This window comes from Balaenoptera musculus, chromosome 1, assembly GCF_009873245.2.
Source record: "Balaenoptera musculus isolate JJ_BM4_2016_0621 chromosome 1, mBalMus1.pri.v3, whole genome shotgun sequence".
Taxonomy (NCBI): domain Eukaryota; kingdom Metazoa; phylum Chordata; class Mammalia; order Artiodactyla; family Balaenopteridae; genus Balaenoptera; species Balaenoptera musculus.
Window position 1 is genome coordinate 48035587 of NC_045785.1, and position 20416 is coordinate 48056002.

At 42.6% G+C, this 20416-nt stretch overlaps 1 protein-coding gene across 1 annotated transcript in view; it reads left to right on the plus strand.

Moving 5' to 3' along the window:
• The window catches only part of C8A (complement C8 alpha chain), a 65393-nt gene that overhangs the window by 30126 nt on the left and 14851 nt on the right, over positions 1-20416 (plus strand). The window contains exons 5-7 of the mRNA XM_036870065.1: positions 203-392; positions 3109-3309; positions 5350-5590. Of these exons, the coding sequence (XP_036725960.1) occupies positions 203-392; positions 3109-3309; positions 5350-5590 (632 nt within the window). The remainder of the gene's footprint in view (positions 1-202; positions 393-3108; positions 3310-5349; positions 5591-20416) is intronic.

Genomic DNA, 20416 nt, shown 5'->3' on the forward strand with positions numbered 1-20416 from the left:
GGGGCCCAGGCCCAGTCCACTCAGTCTCCCATTGTCGCCCAAAGTGGCCCTTAAGGTACTTCAAGGAAATCTAGGGTTCCACAGAACACAGTTTGAGCAATGCTGCTCAGCCCACCAGCTACATCATGGTCCAGAGGATATTTTGTGCTATCTCTGCTCTTCCAATGCTCTCTCCCAGAAGCTGCTTGCCTTTTCAATTTAGGTATAATTTCCTGACCCAGAAAGAAGCTCAGAGCGTATACGATGTCAGGTATTATGGGGGCCAGTGTGAGACCGTATACAACGGGGAATGGAGAGAGCTTCGGTACGACTCCACCTGTGAGCGTCTCTACTATGGAGATGATGAGAAGTACTTCCGGAAACCCTACAATTTCCTGAAGTACCACTTTGAAGTAAGTCTGAACAGGGGTGCTCACAGGCCACTGGGTGGGTGCAGGGAGGGGAAGCTGTCGGTGGAGATAGATGCCTTGCTTTGGAAGATCTTATTTCCTGTAGGGTTTGCTGGTGGCTGAAGGTCCCACTGCACCTGCCCTCACGCATGCTTAGTGCTGAAGAGGCAACGGCAGGGCCAGTGAGCCGCATACTGTAAATGGGACCACCCCCTACTAGATCTCGGCTCCAGTCCTAAGTCAATAAAGTAGATTCGGGGCCCGATTTTCTAGGCTGCTTGTCAGAAGACCTATTTCCAGGTTTTGACTCTATTAGAATAGACATGTATCAGACCTTGAGCAGCTCACTGCCCCTCTGTGGGCCCAGGTTACTAAGATGTAAAGTGGGGGCAGGACAGAGGTGGCTGGGGGTTCTGAGACCTGTGCTCCTGCTTCACCAAGAGCAGGTCCTCACTGATGACCTTCATCTCTTGACTTTCTGTCCGTGATTTCGTTGGAAGAAAGGGTTCCGCTATTGAAAAGTGCTTGCAAACTGCTGATGATCCCTAAGATTCTCCCCATCTTTAAAATTCTGCGGTCTCCTGGTCACCCTGTAGCTCACAACCAGCTCCAGAGCCTGCTCCTGACCATTCATTTCTTCACCCCTCACCCTCTGGGTAAGCCGTCTACACAGCAAACCTCACTGGAGGCTTACCATGTGTCAGCTCTTCTACTTTCACACAAATTCTCCCACCAAATCCTCATCATAAGACGATGCGTCAGATATTATTATTGGCCCATTTTAGATATTAAAAACCCCAGAGACTTAGAGGAATAAAGCGCCAGGCCCAGTAGGTAAGCACAGACAAGACTTAAATCCAGATCTATCTGAACTAAGCCTGGCTATACATCTTTTAGAAGGGAGGCTAGATTATGCAAATTCTACCTGTGAATCATCCACATTCTATCTATAGAGAGAGATGATAGGATGCCAGTACTCTGAACAATTATCTAGTCACATCCTCCCTCTCCCAAGTTTCTCAGGAGAAAAATACTGACAGAAGATAAGGCCAGGCTTATCGAGTCTGTTTTTAAGAAATTGGCTCTCACTATTCACAATAGCCAAGACATGGAAGCAACCTAAATGTCCATCATAAAGAAGATGTGTTGTATATATACAAAGGAACGTTGCTCAGCCATAAAAAAGAATGAAATGTTGTCATTCGTAGCAACATGGATGGACCTGGAGATTATCACACTAAGTGAAGTAAGCCACATAGAGAAAGACAAATACTATATGATATCACTTATATGTGGAATCTAAAAAAATAATACCGATCAACTTATTTACAAAACAGAAACAGACTCACAGACATAGAAAACAAACTTAGGGCTACCAAAGGGGAAAGGGGAGTGGGAGGGATAAATCAGGAGTATGGGATTAACAGATACTCACTACTATATCTAAAATAAATAAACAAGAATTTACTGGGCTTCCCTGGTGGCACAGTGGTTGAGAATCTGCCTGCCAGTGCAGGGGACACAGGTTCGAGCCCTGGTCTGGGAGGATCCCACATGCCGTGGAGCAACTGGGCCCGTGAGCCACAGCTACTGAGCCTGTGCGTCTGGAGCCTGTGCTCCGCAGCGGGAGAGGCCGCGACAGTGAGAGGCCCGTGCACCGTGATGAAGAGTGGCCCCCGCTCGCCACAACTGGAGAAAGCCCTCACACAGCAACAAAGACCCAACACAGCCAAAAATAAATAAATAAATACATAAATTAAAAAAAAAAAAAAAAGAATTTACTGTATAGCACAGGGAACTATATTCAATACTTTGTAATAACCTATAATAGAAAAGAATCTGAAACTGTATACCTGAAACTAACACAATACTGTAAGTCAACTATAGTTTAAAAAAAAGAAATTGGCTCTCCCCACCCCACTTCCACCTCTGCCATCAGGCTCTGTCTACGAGCTTGAAGACATAGACAATGCCATTTTTCTAAACCGGAGGACAGTCTAGGGCCTACGTGTCAGGCAAGATAGACTAGGTTATGCTGTGGCAAAAAGGATTCTGAAATCTCAGTGCTTTAAAGCAGCAATGCCCTACTTATTCTACTCATCCTTCCTAAGGTGGAAAAGAAACTCTCATCATCACAGACACTCAGGACCCAAACTGATGGCGCCTCCATCTCAACACATGCTCTTGTGATTACAGAGCAAACCTCTCATGGGCACCTAACCCTCATTTCCTTGGCTCACGAGACCACGCCTCAGGTCAAGCTAGCAGAGAAATGCAATCCTGGAATGAAATAACCAAACACTTGTGGGTGGTCCCTAAGCATACCTCTGCTTAGAACTATCACCACCTGCATGCCTTTGCCCCTTTCCTCCCAGGTCCACGCCTAGACATGGCTTTCTGTATCTCTCCACTGCAGAGCCAAGCAACCATCTGTTCAAGAAGGATAAGCCCACTGGAAAGAAATACATGCTCAGAACAATATAGCATTTTATCAGAATCGTGTGTGTGTGTGTTTAAACAAATATTTTAGCAGTATCACTAAATACTAAGCACTGCTGAATTTTCCGTATTTTAGTATCAATTTGGAATAGCCTTTTAAAAGAATTATTTATAATAATCTGAAACTTTGGATATTTTACAAAGCAAAGATTTAAATATTAAGTATGAATTGGAATATAATGCTAGTGCACAAGGCTAACATCTATGTGATTCTTTTCAGGCCCTGGCAGATACTACAGTCTCCTCCGAGTTGTACGATGATGCAAATGACCTTTTTTCTAAAGTAAAAAATGACAAGTCTGTGTCGGCTGGAGTGACCATTGGTGTGAGCCCTGCAGGCAGCCCATTTACTGCGACTGCAGGTGTATCTGGGTCACGAGACAGTTCGTTCTTGAATAAGTTAAGCAAGTATAATCAGAAGGTATTAAAACATAATGCCCGTGTCACACAGTATTCCATAATCTATGCTGAACACGTATTACCTTAACTGCATTGAAAAGTACAGTAGTAATTGAACCTTCATTTGCTTGTGTAATTGGACATGTCTGATCAGTAGTAATCATGTTTGTTTTTCTTCTTACGCTTTCCCACACAGAATCATCACAAAGGGAATAAAATTGCACGATAAGACTAGCACTCTTATCACTTTCCCCATCCTTTTTCATGGTTACCTGGAGCACAGAGGGAAATACTTAGAATGGTCATGTCTTAAAGAGAAACAGCCAAGCCCTCTAAACCAGACTTGGAAGAATTCTAAAGCAAGCCCGGCTTTTCCAAATAGATTGGAGGGCTGGCCTACTTAATGAATCTTTCATTTCCTCATCAAACATTTACCATTAACTGCCTATTATCCTGAGAGGTCAGACAATGCATCCTTGAGGAAGTTAGGAAGTCTGTCTAAACTGAGATCTAAAGACTAGTACCAGTTGTCTGGATGAAGCGGGGCAGAAGTTAACAGAAGGCTGTTCTAGGTCTGGGAAACAGCATGTGCAAAGGCCTGGAGATGAGAGACTGCCTCACACAAATGTGGGATTGAAAGGACTTCCGCTGGCTGAAGCACAGGTGGGAAGGGAAAGGAGGGAGTGATGAGGATGGAGAGGTAATCAGGAGCTGGAGAAATATTCACTGAATTGATCAGAAATTTACCAAAAGCCTCAAGACATTGATACCAGAACTGGGGATTTAGTTAGGGCTCAAAACATTATTTTGGATAATGAAAATACAGTTATCAAAATTCACTTCCTCAACAACTACAAATTACAGGGCTTCCCTGGTGGCGCAGTGGTTGGGAACCCGCCTGCCAATGCAGGGATCACGGGTTCGAGCCCTGGGCCGGGAAGATCCCACATGCCGCAGGGCAACTAAGCCCGGGCGCCACAACTATTGAGCCTGCACTCTAGAGCGCGCGAGCCACAACTACTGAGCCTGTGTGCCACAACTACTGAAGCCCGCGCGCCTAGAGCCCGTGCTCCACAACAAGAGAACCCACCGCAATGAGAAGCCCCGCACCTCAACGAAGAGTAATCCCCTCTCACTGCAACTAGAGAAAGCCCATGCACAGCAACAAAGACCCAATGCAACCAAAAATAAATAATAAATTAAAAAAAAAAATATATATATATATATATATAAATTACATTCTGGAGCTTTGCCACGAATAAGCTACTGATCTGAAGGGAAAGTACTGTTCTGAGATCTGACTGTCACAGATTCATGTGGACTTTTCTAAAAGCAGGTGGCTTCTTCCAACTTTCACTATCACTTTGGATCAAGGTTTACATTCCCTGCAAGTAAGGCTCATACAGGACCCCCTTCCTCTTAAACCAATCCAACCTCACCCCGGTCCTGTGGATCCTGCTTTTCTTGATTACCGAACAGTACAAGATTACCACTAGAATGTAATCTCCACGAGGGCAGGGGCCTATCTCATTCAAGATCATGTCCTCTGCACCTAGCATAATGCATGTGACTGTAGGCACTGAAAAGTATTTGTTTAATAAATTAAGTGATATTGGCATTTCCTCATGTCATCGAAATATTCCTAAGCCTAATTTTTAATGGATACCTAATACTTGTGTAGCAGGTTGCATAATGCAGTGCTTTAATTAGAGCAGGGAGAAATGTGGAGGTGAGAATGGACTGGGGGCCGGACAGAGGTGAGGAGCACAATGAAACACATTGTAGTAACCAACCCAGCGAAAGTTGATGAGAACTTGACCCAGACAGGGGCAGTGGGAACGGAGATGCAGACATGGGAGAAGAAGCCAGACTGGTGTCTAATATATGTTTGCAAAATGTAATAATATTCTGTTATATGTATTTATGTTCATACAGTTACATGTGACTATATTTATATTTCCCACAGGTACTAAATGCTGCCCTTTTGCATGATCTCATGTGGTAAAACGTATACTCTCTTTGTTCTCTTCCTTCATTCAATGGCGGTTGTTGTTACTGGCAGAAATATGGCTTCATCAGAATTTTCACAAAGGTGCAGACTGCTCATTTTAAGATGAGGAGGGAGAACATCATGTTGGATGAAATTATGCTGCAGTCATTAATGGAGCTTCCAGAGCAGTACAATTACGGCATGTATGCCAAGTTCATCGATGACTACGGCACCCATTACATAACGTCTGGAACAATGGGTGGCATTTATGAATATATCCTGGTGCTTAACAAAGAAAGAATGGAAACAGCTGGTAAGTAGAACAGATGCTTGATGCACGCAGTGTTCGATGCGTACGCCAGACATGGTTTGCAGTTTTCTAGGCACTATCAGCCACGCATGATCTCATTTAGCCTCCGTGACAACTCTATAAGGTAGCATTAGTATTATTATTTACAGGGACTTGAGGTTCAAAAGGGTGAAATGACTTGCTAGTAAGCACTACAAACAGAATTTGAACTCAGACTTGTCTGGTTCTCCAGAACCATGTGTTTTCTATTGCACCATAGTTACCCCTTCAATAATAAAGGATCTCTGGGGTTTTGCTATTTAAAATGTTAAAACATTTTAAATATAGATTCTTGGTTAATGGAACTGCCATCCAATCAGTCAGTGATGACAGAAACCTGGAGTCATCCCAGATCCCTTCTTCTCCTTCACCCCTGTAGATCTCTAAGACCCTTCAGTTCTCTCTCCTGAGCAGCTCTTGTCAACAGCCCTTCTACTGCATCCCCTCCTACAATGGTAGGCTGGGCTCCCATCTTTCACTTATTACTGCATCATCTCCTATATGGTCTCTAGGGGAAGACTCACCCCTTCCAATCCATTCTCAACAACCACCACCAGAAGGATCTTCTGCTTCACAGATCTTATGACATCACCTCCTTGCTTAATATCCTGAGTGGCTAGACTAAAGTCTAAACTCCTTAACATTGACATCAACAATCTTCATGGTCTCACTCCAAACTGCTAGAACAGTGGTTCTCAACACGTGGACTCCAACAAACAGTATGAGTGTCACCTGGGAACGTGTTAGAAATGCAAATTCTCAGGCTCCCATCCCAAACCTGCTAAATCAGAAACTCTGACAGTGGGCCCAGCAGTGTGTTTTGACAAGCCCTCCAGGTGATTCTGATGCTTAATACAGTTTGAGAACCACAGATCCAGTCAACGACGGAGTAGAAGGGTGAGAGCTGTATCCATATTTCAAAGCCAAGTTCAAATTCCAAGTTTCAAGAAGTTTCCCCGATTCCACCAGCCCAGGCTGACCACTTCCTTCCTGAACACATTCATATCAATTCCACACTGCTTAGTCTTTAAAAACAATTTTCCAAATATTAATATTTCTCTCCTCATCTAGATAGCAAGATCCTTGAAAGCAAGCATCATGTCTGACAATTTTCTACCTCTTTAGCACTCAACGCAGGGTGAGCGGGCAAAACAAGACATGGAGTTTGAAAGCGGGCATTCACTTAGATTCCTGGCTAGGGTCATTCATTAACTCATCCATCTATTCATGTATCCATTCTTTTATAATTCAAATATCTATTGAGTATCTATTATGTGTTTGTGCTAGGGATACAAAGGTGAGCAAATCTAAATACAGTCCTTAACATCTTGTAGCACAATACAAACTGCAGATTGAAACCCAACAGTAGGTCTGTTTTTTTTTTTTTTTTTTGAGTGGGAGAACTTTACGGGTTTTTTTTTCTTGAATTTTATTTTATTTATTTTGTATACAGCAGGTTCTTATTAGTTATCTATTTTATACATATTGTGTATATATGTCAGTCCCAATCTCCCAATTCATCCCAGCACCACATCCACCCCCCCTGCTTTCCCCCCTTGGTGTCCATACATTTGTTCTCTACATCTGTGTCTCTCCAATAGTAGGTCTTGATATCAATGTATGGAACACCAACATTTTGAACAACACAGAACAGAATAAAAAATATCATAGTGGGTTGTAGGTAGTGAAGATGAATTATCGCTTCAAGAAAATTTTGCCAGTTAAAGACATGTACACATGCACAGAGTCATGATACAAAATAACTAGTTCAGGAGAGATCAGTGTAAAAAGAGTTTGAAAAACTTAATTCAAGTGGATCTTTTTAGAGTCATTCAAAAACACGAGGAAGAAAAAAGAGCTAACATTTGTTGAGTACTTACTAAGTTCCAGGACTGTTACGTACATTCTCATTTAATTTTCTCAACAACATTTGGAGGTTAGTGTAATTCTAGTTTTAGCCCCAGAAATGCTGAGCCTCCTTAGGGAAGTTAATTACTTGGCCCAGGGCTGCAGGAAGCTGGCGTCAGAGCCCTGGACCTGGGGTCTTTCCACCACGTGGCTGTGGTAGACCCTTTCATTTGGGCTCTGTCTTTGGTGGTGGACTACTAATTAATTGCCTGGGGTATCTCGAGCCCCTCCTCTTTAAAATCTGTGAGGCAGAAATGGGCTTCCAATGTGGTTAATATTCAAAAGGAGCCCACTAACGAATTGTCCCAGGGATAATTACCTCAGCTCTGTTTATAGAAAACCATATGTCGATAATAGCACAATTTGCTATTTGGGAAGAGCTGATTTTCTATAAATCCGGAAGGTTAGTGTTGCTTTTCTATAAATATGGAAATGTGCTAATCATCACCTCATCTGCTGGAGACTGCTAATAAATCAGAATGTCATTTACATATTAACCTACAAAGAACAAAAACATCTACCTTCTTTCCCTTTGACAAATAGAATCATGCACACCCTCTCTCCATGTTTGATGTTTGTCTAATTTTCTCTTTGTTGCTTTTTCATCCTCTCTCTCACTCCCTTTCCCCTCTCTCTCTCCTCTTTTTCAATGTCTTTTTTCTTTCTGTGTACCTTTGATCTAATGACTTTAACAATATTTATATTCTATCAAGTGCTTGTTTCTAAGAAATACCCCGTGTGGTATACATTCATGTCCTCAAAGAGCTGAGCTTGGAATGGAATGATTTAAGTGAACACACGGGCTGGTTTGCTCTGGGGGAATCTTTTGTCCTTGGGTTTGCCTCAGATCCTCTATGGGTTCATCCCAGAGGATGCACAAGGCTGTTTTCTTCTAATGTGTTCTTTAGATAAAATGCTTCTCCCCCAAAGAGAGCATGAAACCATCCATCAAAAATCAGGGGATGTCTTGGATGTTGGGGAGGTGATGTTAGACTTCAGTGGGACCCTAGACTTTCCTCAAGGGCTGCTGCTGACAGCTTTCTACCTTCTACAGGAATCAGTATGGATTTGGGCTTGAATTTCTGGATTTAGATTTTTTTTCTCCTTCATCCCTTCTTTGGAGCTCCTATTATTTGTCTTTGTATAAAGATCTGACAAAGAGAATAGTGCATTCACCATCTGGCTGCTTTGGAGTCTGGCCCTATTACAGAGCTGATAATTTACCTAGGACAGGGCAAGTACTTCAGTGACACTGTTCTATTCATGTATGTTTCCTGCCTTCTTTTGCACATGCTGTGCTGTCAGCCTCCAAAGCACTTTCCTGTCTTGCCAACCTGACAGATTTCAACTCATTCTTTTGAACGTGTATGGGCAGCCCCACCTCCGTGAAACCTGCCCTGATATTCCTCTGCACATTCTTCCATAGTTTTGTTCGTTCAGACATGCATTCATCAACCATGTTAATTGAGTTTGTATCATGTGCCAGGTGAAAAAAATCAATATGGTTCCTGTTCTTGCAAAGCTCACAATCTAGTGAAGGAAACTAAATAAACAGCCAAAAATCCAGATGTCATCCTTGGTTCCTCCTTTACTTCTTGCCCCTCATCAGTGAGACCTGTCATCTTTACTTCTAAAGCATATGTGGCATCTGTCCACGTCTCTATTACCATCTAACTGGTCCAAACAACTGTGATCTCTCATCTGGCCACTGCTAGAATATGATGGCTTTTTTTTCTTTTCTTTCTCTTTTTTCTCTTTCCTTTCCTTTCCTTCCCTTCCTCCCTCCCTCCCTCCCTCCCTCCCTTACTTCCTTTCTTTCTTTTCTTTTCTTGTTGTTGTCATCATTGTTATCCTGCTAACACTCTAACATAGCAAGCTTATTTTAGCCTACAGCCTTGGTACTAGCTACTCTCTCTGTCTGGGCGATCCTTCTCTCTGATGTTTGCATAGCTGTGTTCTAATCATTCAGATCTCAACTTAAATGCCCCCTTTTCCGAAAGGCCTTTTCTGACCATGTGGCAAGTCCCTCTTTGTTATAGCACCCTATTTTAATTCTCAAAACATCACTATATATTCTGTGATTACCACGCTCACATGCTTATTTGTTTATTGTCAACCTCCTCCTTCTAGTATGCATGTTCCATGAAAGCAGGGGCCTCATATGTTTTGTTCACTGTTATATATTCATTTCCTAGAACAGTGCCTGGCCTTAATAACTTCTGCTGAGTGAGCTAATGAACAGATACATATAAAATTGCAAATTGTGATAAGAGCTGGCTAGAAAATGAACAGGTCGTAGAAATAGAGAATAACTGTGGGAGGAGAAGGAGAAGGCAATCACTTAGTTTAGGATTATCTGGGAAAGTCTCTGGGATTAACTGGGATAAGGTCCAAAAGATATTCAGAAGGAGACTCCAAAGACAAGAAAGAGGGAGGATGTCCTGGGCAGAGTGGACAGCCTGTCATGTTTGAGAACTGAAATAAGCAACGTGTGGCTAAAGGTTGCAGGTAAGGGGAGGATGGAGGGAGCTGAGGTTGGAAGCAGCTGCAGAGCGTCTTGCTGGTCATGGTAAGAAGTATGGACCATGTCTGCAGTGAAATGGGAAACCACTGCAGGGTTACCCACTACCCTGCAGGGCAGTGCCATGGTCTAATCTCTGTGTCAGCAGGTCGTTCCACTACTGTACAGAGCACAGATTAGATGGGGTGAGAGTGGACTCAGGGAGCACAGTTAGAAGACTCTTGTTGACATCCAGGTAGGGAATAAAGAATGGAGATGAAAGAATATGATCGATTAGGGACATATTTTGAAAGCAGAGTTTAGATAATTTGCAGATGGCCTGGGTGTGAATTGTGAGTTGTACTCCTTCTACATTACATTACATTACATTATATTTACATTACATTATATTACATTACATTACATTATTTTCCTTCTACATTATATTTCTAATACACACACACACACACACACACACACACACACACACATATTAGGGCAAGAAGAACATGATGAGTTTGCCTGGGAGGGCCAACTTCCTGGGAGAGATGCCTCCAGGCATTTGGAAATACGGCAGGGATTCTGGAGGCAAGAGAAGAATCCAGAATATATATATATATTTTTTTTTTTTTTTCATATATATATATTTTATATATATATATAGTATTAATTCATTCACTATACTAATGGTAATTGTCTGTATTTGTCTCTTCTACTAGACAACGAACTAGACCCCCTTTTTTGGCTCATGTAGATAGGTCCTGACATATTTGGCTCAGCTTCTGTGCCCTTTGTCTCTCAAAATGCAACATGAAATAGAGTTTCTTATCAGTTAAGGAATCTAAGTAAATCTGATAAGATACCTCCACCAGGGATGCTGTAATGGAAACCATGCATGGAATAGAAAGTAAACTAATAGCCCTCAAGTCTCCAAAAGTTCATGATTCTATAGTTTGGGGCCATATTGAAAGGGCTCTGCAAAGACCTTACAAAACGTGACTTCTATTGATGCTCTGCTGGTGAGAAGCCAGTAGCATTTCATGGCCCCATAAAAGCCATTAGGCAATGTGGTAGTAAAAAGAGTTCTTTTTACAAAGATGTCTTTGCTTTTCATGTAGGTCCTGCCATTTAAAAGCTAAAACTTTGCATCTCTGAGTCTCAGTTTTCCCATAACTAATGTATGGATAATAAACTACTGCAAAAGGCTCTTATGAGAACTAACTCTAAAAAGCATGTGATAAATAAAACACGGTCTAAACGGTAGTTACTATTATGGTTTACAGTTTTAGGTGAGATTGTAAGTAGCAAATATCATTTGATCAAGGTCTGTGGAATGAAAAAATATGCCGGCAGATGGTAGCAAGGAATCCAGATTTTGGAGTCAGACACATCTGGGTGGGGATCTTGGTTCTACCATTTAGCATTTGCATGACCTTGATCTGGGTACTTAATTTCTCTGAACCTTAGTTTTTTCAAGACCCAAATAGGAATGATAACAAGGGTTTGAGAATAATTCCAAGTACATCTTGCATGATAAGTGTTTAAGTAGATAGTTTTCCCTTTAATGCAGGATATTAGGATAGCTTAGTGTTTGAAAATATGGGTTCTGTCACTTATTAGCTGTGTGATTACCAGCAGATTATTTAATCATTTTAAGTCTCAATTTTCTCACCTGTTAAGCTGGAGGTATTAATGGCATTTAACTTATAGAGTAATTGTGAGGAATAAGTGAACTTATCCACAGAAAATATTTAGTGTAATGCTCAGGCTCTAATGAGCACTCGATAAGCATCAATTGCTGAAAAAGGTTCTAATTTAGATTCCTTGGGTTCAAATCTCATCTCCATCACTTATCAACCATGTGACCCTCAGGCAAATTAACCTCTTCATGCCTCAGTTTCCTGTTTCCCTAAATGAGACAATGACAGTAATACTTCATAGGATTGTTATGAATATGAAATGAAACAATCTGTGTGATCAGGTGGCCCAGTGCCTGGCATATAGTAAGAGTTTAAAAATGGTACCTATTATTGCTGCACTATGTTGATGTTACTATTACCATATTTATTATTCCCTGCTTTCCAGTTATTAACTCTATAATGTTAACTGTCCTCTCATCTGTAAAGTGGGGACAATAAGACAATATATCTCATAGGGCTCTGCAATTGGTCAGCTCTGAAACATTGTTCAAATGGAAGGGAAATCATTATCATTATGTCCAGCCTGCAGTGGGCAATATTTCTGCTGTAGACTTGGAGACTCATCAATCATGCCTCCTTCCCCACCTGCCCATTTTTTAAATCAAAGTCATTCATTTCTTTCTCTAGAGCTTCATCCAGTTTTGGAGGGACTGCTCCTCCCATTGATCAAGGTCAATTTGAATTCTCATCACTATCTTTCAAGGTGGTAACAACTCTGCCTAAATCAGTGCCTGCATTCCATTATGCCTCCCCTTGATGGGTGCCAGATAACAGTGACCCTGGAAAAGATCCTTCTACTGAGAGTGCAGTACATTCAGCCAGTTATTGATCATTGCCCTCTAGCTGGGGTCCTTGGCCAACTGGTCTACCACCTAACACACTGGGTAGAAAAAGTCACAGGGACATGACTAAAATCTCACTAAAGCTGCTGTCAATTATACTTCTACATTCTCTTCCTCCATCTTCCTTTTCTCTATTTATTCATTCCTTCAGTTTTTCATTCAACATTTATTAAGCACACATAACATGGTAAGCACTGTCTAGATACCAACATGGGTCCTCTTATCTCATATAGAAGGTAATGGGGTTTCTCTGTTATAATCATCTGATTATAGTCAGGGATGACTTATTAAAGGACAACCAAATTGATTACTACCTAAAATGAATTAACAAATTATCTTTTTACTCACTGTACTTAGAATTAACTGGTTCTAATAAAATATATTTACATATAAAAACTCCTAAGGTTGGTAAAATATAATCATTCACATCTGGTATTGAAGATGATCTTCATAATAGCTTATGAGGAATTGTATTATTATTTTTCCCAATTTTATAGAGAGAAAGCTGAGGTCCAAAGACCCAAAGTAAATGGCTCAACATGATTCAGTTAGTTTTGAACTAAGGTCTTCTGATGTAGAGTTTGTGTATTGTCCCGCACCATTTCCCCACACTTCTGTCATTCATTCTGATACTGTATTCCAGGGGCTTAGACTCTAGCAGCACTGGTAAGATGGTCAACAGTTAATGAACATTTCATTATGTGGCAGACACTGAGTTAGGCACTTTAAATGCACTATCTCATTTAATCCTCAGGAAAGACCGAGGAAGAGAATACTATAATCCCCAATTTACAAATGAAGAACTGAAACTCAGCAATGTTAAATAACTTGTGCAAGGTCAAGGTCATCTTGTTATTATGGGTGGAGCCAGAAGTCAACGTGAGAACCTGTGATGTTAACCAACATGTTGTAAAGCCTCAGAGATGTTTTACCTAGGATTTTTCAAACTGCATGCCACAGCCCATTAGCAGATTGTAAGAGAAATTTAGTGGGTCATGACCAGCATTTAACAAAATGAAATAGAATACAATAAGAGGGAAATCATCAGAGAGCATCACACAAAGTATGGTTAAGTATTGGAACTTATTTTAGCTGGATGTAAGTGGGCTGGATCATGATCTAAAATGTATTGCTTACTTTTGGGGGCAGTCAAAAAAGCATTAGACACACTGTCTTAACCCAGCGTGCTCCACTGACTGTGGACATGTATCTAATCACTTTAAATAAAGGGAAAATCATCAATAGCCATAATGAAGGCATTAGGAAGTATATTAGTTGGGGTTCTCCATATACTTTACATATATATGTAAAGAGATTTCTTATAAAAAATTGGCTCACATAACTATGGAGCCTGACAAGTCCCAAGATCTGCATTTGGCAAGCTGTGGACCCAGGGGAGTTAATGGTTTAGTTCCAGTCTGATTTCAAAGGCCTGAGAATCAGGGGAGCTGAGGGTGCAGTCCCGGTCTGAAGGTTGGCAGGCTTGAGACCCAGAAAGAGCTGATGTTTTAGTTTGAGTCCGAAGGCAAGAAAAAAACCAATTTTCCAGCTCAAGGCAGTCAGGCAGGAAGAATCCTCTCTTACTCGGGGGAGGGTAAGATTTTTGTCTATTCAGAACTTCTACTGGTTGAATGAAATCCACCCACTTTAGGGAGGGCAATCTGCTTTGCTCAGGTTACTGATTTAAATGTTAATCTCATCCAAAAACACCCTCACAGGAACACCCAGAATAATGTTGACCAAGTATCTGGACACCTTGGCCCAGTCAAATTGACACATAAAATTAACCATCACAGGAAGGTGGTCAAGGGGGAAAGGTAGAGGCAGATGTGAGTAATAACTGCCAAGATAGGTGTGTGAAGTCTCATGTAATGAAACAGCTTATCTAAATGAAGATGAAAAAAACAAGCATTCACTGAGTTCTAACTCTGTGGCAGGCAGCATACTGAGTTCTTACATGCATCTCATTCCATTTAAGCTTCCTGGCAATGCTTTGAGCTGTGTTTTATGGCTGTACCCATTTTACAAATGATGAAAACGAGGCACTGAAAGATAAATGACACATCCAAGGTGACACCACTGGTTAGAAGCAGAGTAAGGTTTGAAATGAGGATTTCTAATTCCCAGTTCAGTGCTTCTTGTGGTACCTCTGGATATTTATTTCACTTATTTTCTTTTTTAAAAAACTATTAAACTGCTTGTGATAGCTTTGAAAGTGATTAAATCAGGTTTTAAAAATACCTAACAGAGTATTATACTCAATATTCACTCCTAAGGGCAATATTGGGTCAGCTTGACCCTTGACTGGGAATTGTCACAGAGAACTGTTAAAGGTTAAACTGACCAGCTTGTGATGGTCTGTTCTGAAGCTTAGGTACATTCACAGAGCCAAGAACAAGCATGGTGTGCTGGCACCCATAGCACTCAATAAAGCGAAACTTAAAGACCTATAGGCCAGAAAATGTATCTAAGCCACCAATGGCAGGTGGTTTTAACAGCAAATGCTACCAGGACCACTGAGTTGAGGATTGTGACACCAGATATGGGCTCAGGCAGAAAGTACTGTGATCAATTAGTGATGTCTATCCGAGGCAGAGGCTGACCCATGGTAGAGCCTCAGTATCTTTCTGGCTGGGGTAATTCAGAATCCAAGCCCATCAATCCTGGGCATCCTCTGGAGCTTTCCTTACACTCTGGAGAGTCAGGGGTGGATTCCTAAAGGTTCTGAGCAGGGATTAAGGGCCCCTGGGCTATGTGTTTTCTATTCCTTTAGTAGAATGAGACAAAGGCAGTCCAGATGATTAAGCTGTGTATGGAGAGTAATTGGGATGAGATGGGTGTATAAATTAAGTCCCTCAAATTTTTCATACATTCCATCACATTTATATATTATTGATGTTGTTTGCTTATAATTCCCTTTCAGGAAGGTCCTAAGCAGAGCATTTTCCCTTCTTACCCAAAGTAGCAGGCAGGAAACAATCTCCGAGGAAAACCCTTCTCATAATCTAATCTCCACCCATCCATCCATCCATCCACTCATCTAGTAAATACTCAGAGAGAACCTATGATTTCCAGGGACACAGGAGTGAAACACACAGATCCCCGCCCTGGAGAAATGTGCAGTCAGTTGGGGGCTAAGAATAATACAATGCGATAAATGCTTGACTAGAAATAAATACAGTAGAAGCACAAAGGAGGGAGCAACCCACCCTTTCTTCCCCTCCCATTTTCTAGACTCCAGAGACATTCACACCTGATCTTCTGAAGTTAGTAGGAGTAGGAGCTTGCCTGGTGGAGAACGCAGCTGGAGCTTTCTAAGAGGAGAGAGTTGCATGGGAGTGGCTGAAGCAGCAAGTGGTGAGGGTGAGTAGTAGGAGATGAGTGATTCACCCAAAGGCCAGACTCTTTGTAGAGGGCTTGCCCCTGAGGCCGGTGCATACATGAGAACAATCCAGTGGTTGGGTTATGGCAGGACGAGTGCTGATATCAGTAACCTGGAAATGGAGTCAGTGTTGGCCTCCAGGGAGCCACAGAGAGGACGACAAACTGCAGAAGGGCAAGCTGCTGGAGGCATGCAAAGGTGAACATTGAGACAGGAGGGTCCCTGCCACCGGACAAATGCGCAGCATTCAAGGGAGCACGCGCTGGTCCTGCTCTACCCTCCAGCCCACTGCTTACTGCGGGGCTAGGCTGTACGGAGCTAAATGCTGGTCCCTTGACTTAATCATACTCACTTTCTTCCTGCTGCTGTTCTTTCTACCTAGAACTCTGCCCCCCTCTCCTCCCCCTCTCTTCTTCACCTGGCTAATGCTTATTCATCTTTGGTCTCTGCTTAGATAGGGTTTTTCCAGACAGTCTCTCTGTCTCCCCAGTTCCAGGTTGGGAACGTGTCTTAGGTATTGGGTCGGCCAAAAAGTACGTTCGAGTTTTTCCATAAGATGTTATGGAAAAACCCGAACAGAATTTTTGGCCAACCCAACACTTCAGTGTACCCAGGACATAGCTCTATGTATATCACACTATTACAACTGCCTGTTTCCATAGTGCATCTTGTGAATGATGTGTTTCTGGAGTTTTGTCCATAGGCTGAGGGTGACTCACAGTAGAGGCTCAGTGTCTTTCTAGCGGGGCTGGTTCAGAATCTAAACCCATAGGTGCTGGGCATCCTCTGGAGCTTCTCTTACACTCTGAAGAATCAGGGGTGGATTTCTAAAGAGTCTCAGCTGGACTGAACAGTGAGGATGGTGAGGTGGGCAGGAACCTGATTGTGAAGGGTCTTATATTCATGGCTAAGTAGTCTGGGCTGGCCCAAAAGGTCTTTTGCTGTGTCTGCTAACCAACCAATCATCCTGAACAGACAGGCACTAGATTCTAACAAGCTCCAGGCTTTATCCCCAGTTACCATGACAACCAGGCTTCACAGTGATGGATGGTATTGACTGACTGACAGATTCCTGGTGTCTTGGCTCTCTCCCCACCCCCCTTAAGTAACTTGCATACACATGGAACTGAGATTCTCAGCACCATCCTCCTGAATTTGTCCTGATTTTGACTTTCCACCTCTATCACTGAAAACAGCCTCAGCCTGAAAGGAGAAAAAGGTGTGATAATGTCAAAATTACTCCCAGGGCCACCCTGAGCTCCCTCTCCCTAAGTGATATAATGTGGCAAGGAGAAAATGGGCTTTGGACACAGACCTTGGTTCAATCCCATTCTACTATTTACTTATTGTATCATTTTGGGCAAGTGACTGAAACTATCTAAGCCTTGATTTGCTCATCTCTAAAATGGGAATAATTGTACTTTCTGTGGAATGATGTGTGAATATTAAATAATGCCTGGAAGATCTTTGCCCAGCACATAATGTGGATGTTCCCTCCATCTTCTTCATTCACTCCCTCTCAGTTAACAGTACAGTTTATCCTGAAGAGAAGTTGATTAAGAAAATTGGTGTTCACAAACTCCTCAGCCTCCCATATTCTCCGATTTTTCCAGTTCAGAATCAGGAACCAACAGCCCAGTCTAGGTATGCTGTGGCATTTCTGGCAGCATTAATAATAGTAATACTTGACCATTATTGCTAGTTTCAAGCCAGGGACTATCCTAAACACTGTACATGGCATGGATTAACTCATTTAACCCTCAGAGCAACCCTATGAGGTAGACAGTGTTAAAATTCCCATGTTATAGATGAGATAACTGTGATACAGGGAGGTTCAGACAGTAAGTGAGCATGGAAATTTCCACCTCAGGCAGTTTCCATTTCAGAGCCTGGCCCTCAGCTATACTACTGCCTCCCATCATGACCAAAATCATCTAGCGGGTCAGAGTCCCTGAAGGTAGCCCTTTGTCAGGGGGAGGGAGACCTGAGATCGCAGCCCCAGCATTGCCCATTGGGAGCATGGATTCCTTTTTCTGAGCTGCTTTGTGGAATGAGGGGTTTGGGGAGACCACTGCTACTCATGGCCCATGATGAACGGTTTCCTGCAGAGTAAGACTGGCTTGATGAGATGGATGGAGCGGGCCCCAAGTTTGGATACGGCACAACTTGCATCAAGCCCCGATTCTTGGGCTTGTTAGTCATGGAACTTTGGGCAGGTTACCTAACAACCATAGCAACAACTAATAAGATTTGTTGAACACTTAATTGTACCAGACTCCAGTTTTAGAGACTCCTGTATAGAAACCATTTTCATCTCCATTTTCAAATGGGGAACATGAGGCACAAAGAGGTTCAGTCACTCATCCAAAGCCACACTCCCAGTGAAGAGTAGAACTCTGGCTCCAGAGTTCCCACACTTAACCACCACAGTTCCTGCCTTCTCCAACCTCAGATTGCCTGCAAAAGGAGTAAATCCTCCCAGCCCCATGGTGAGCTTCCAATGAGATAATACAGATGAAAGAGCTTTATAAAATATCAACTCTTAATCAAGCATGAGATATTACAAAGATATGATTTATATCATCAACCAAAAGAAGACCTGTGACTCTCAAAACATTTTAGAGGTATTGTCTAGATGGGCTGGAATCAGCCCATCCCTGAGCACTTCTGGGGGCTTGTTACATGCTGAGCCTTGCAAACCCAAGAGATGACTTTATAAGTTTGCAGGATAATTGGAAGAACAGACCAAGAAATTGACAATTACTATAGTGTGCTAAATACTATGCTATAGGGAAGCATGCTGATACCATGAAGGACACACAGGGATACTGCGGGGACATAGATATAGGGCCCTTGTGAATGAGGGAATGTTTTCTAGAGCTGAGTGGGAGAAACTCAGTGAAGGAGGTAAGGGAACTTTCTAGTCAGAGGGAACAGCACATGCAAAGGCACAGAGGTACTTGTACTATTATTCTCAGGTGGTTGGGAAAAAACATGCATTTTTTTTAACATTTTTATTGGAGTATAATTGCTTTACAGTGCTGTGTTAGTTTCTGCTGTATAACAAAGTGAATCAGCTATATGTATACATATATCCCCATATCCCCTCCCTCTTGAGTCTCCCTCCCACCCTCCCTATCCCACCCCTCTAGCTGGAGAAGCATGCGTTTTAATGGATACACAGAAGCACCTAGGGGGCAGGGAAGTTAGCCAACCCTTCCCAGCTCATCCAGTCACAGATTAAACAATCATCTTTTCCAATGTTATGGCATGAAATAGGCTATATGATTCTTCCTTTCCCTTCTGAGGTTGTCTTTGAGGGCAACCAACATAGCAGAGCAACATAGCACAGAGATCACAGCAACGTAAATGGCATCTGTTTGTTGCACAGAGATAAATAATGCATTACACCTGCTGTTTTCCACCTGATGCTTGTCATCTGAGGAATGACAGAGACTTGCTGATTCTGGCACCTCAGAAATAAGGCTGCCTGGCTCTGCCTCAGAGCCACGTGGATGCAGTATCTCCACAGAGGTGTGAAGACAGCTCTCACACCTGCACCACAGCCCAGACCGGGTGTGAAACAAGCAGTAGACATGGTGGCCAGAGACGTGTCCCCCGGGCTCCTGGCCTGCCAGACGGGCACAGCAGCTCCTCTGGGGACCAGACTAGAGTGGGAAGGACCCCAAGGGTCTCCCAGTACTTCCTTGGCTGATTTGCATCTCCTTCCTTTCCACTCTGGAGTTCAGACCATGTTGGCCTTTCTGAGCAGACTCTTGCTGCTGGGGACACAAGGCCTTCACGTGGCCTCCCTTTGCTCTCAATGTTCTCCACTTTGTCTGGCTAATCCCTACTCATCCTTTCACACTTGCCTCTGGTAACCTTCCTCTGACCCCCTAAGGAAGACTGCCCCGAGCTTGCTGCCTTCCCTCAAAGTCCTCATGACACAGTACAAGAACTATCAGCTTACCTGTCCATGTCTCCACACTGGGCTGTAGGCTCACTGACAGCAAACGCTCCCTTTAGCCCTCTTTACTTCCCAGATACCTGGAACACAATAAGAAATCATTAAGGACGTACCCAAGTTATCTCAAATGCTCCTCAGGTGTTCTGGTGTGTTTCTTAAAGTTTCAGAATCTTGGCTTTAGAGGAGCTCTTAAAAGACATCTGGTCAATTCTGCAAATGCTTCTACTCACAGGCAAACAGCTAGCTTCTGCTTGGGACCCTCCAGATATGGGGAGCTCACTGCCTCATGAAATAACTCCTATCTCTTTGGCCTCTGAGTGTTGCGGTGATTTACCTTAGATTGAGCCTAAATCTATCTCCCTGTAGCATCTGCCCTTTTGGTCCTAGTTCTTGCCCTTGTGACCACACAAACAAGCCTAATTCCTCTTCCTCAAGACAACCCTCTGGAGAGCTGAATCTAATTCTACTGACCTCTCTTAAAGAGAAACCTC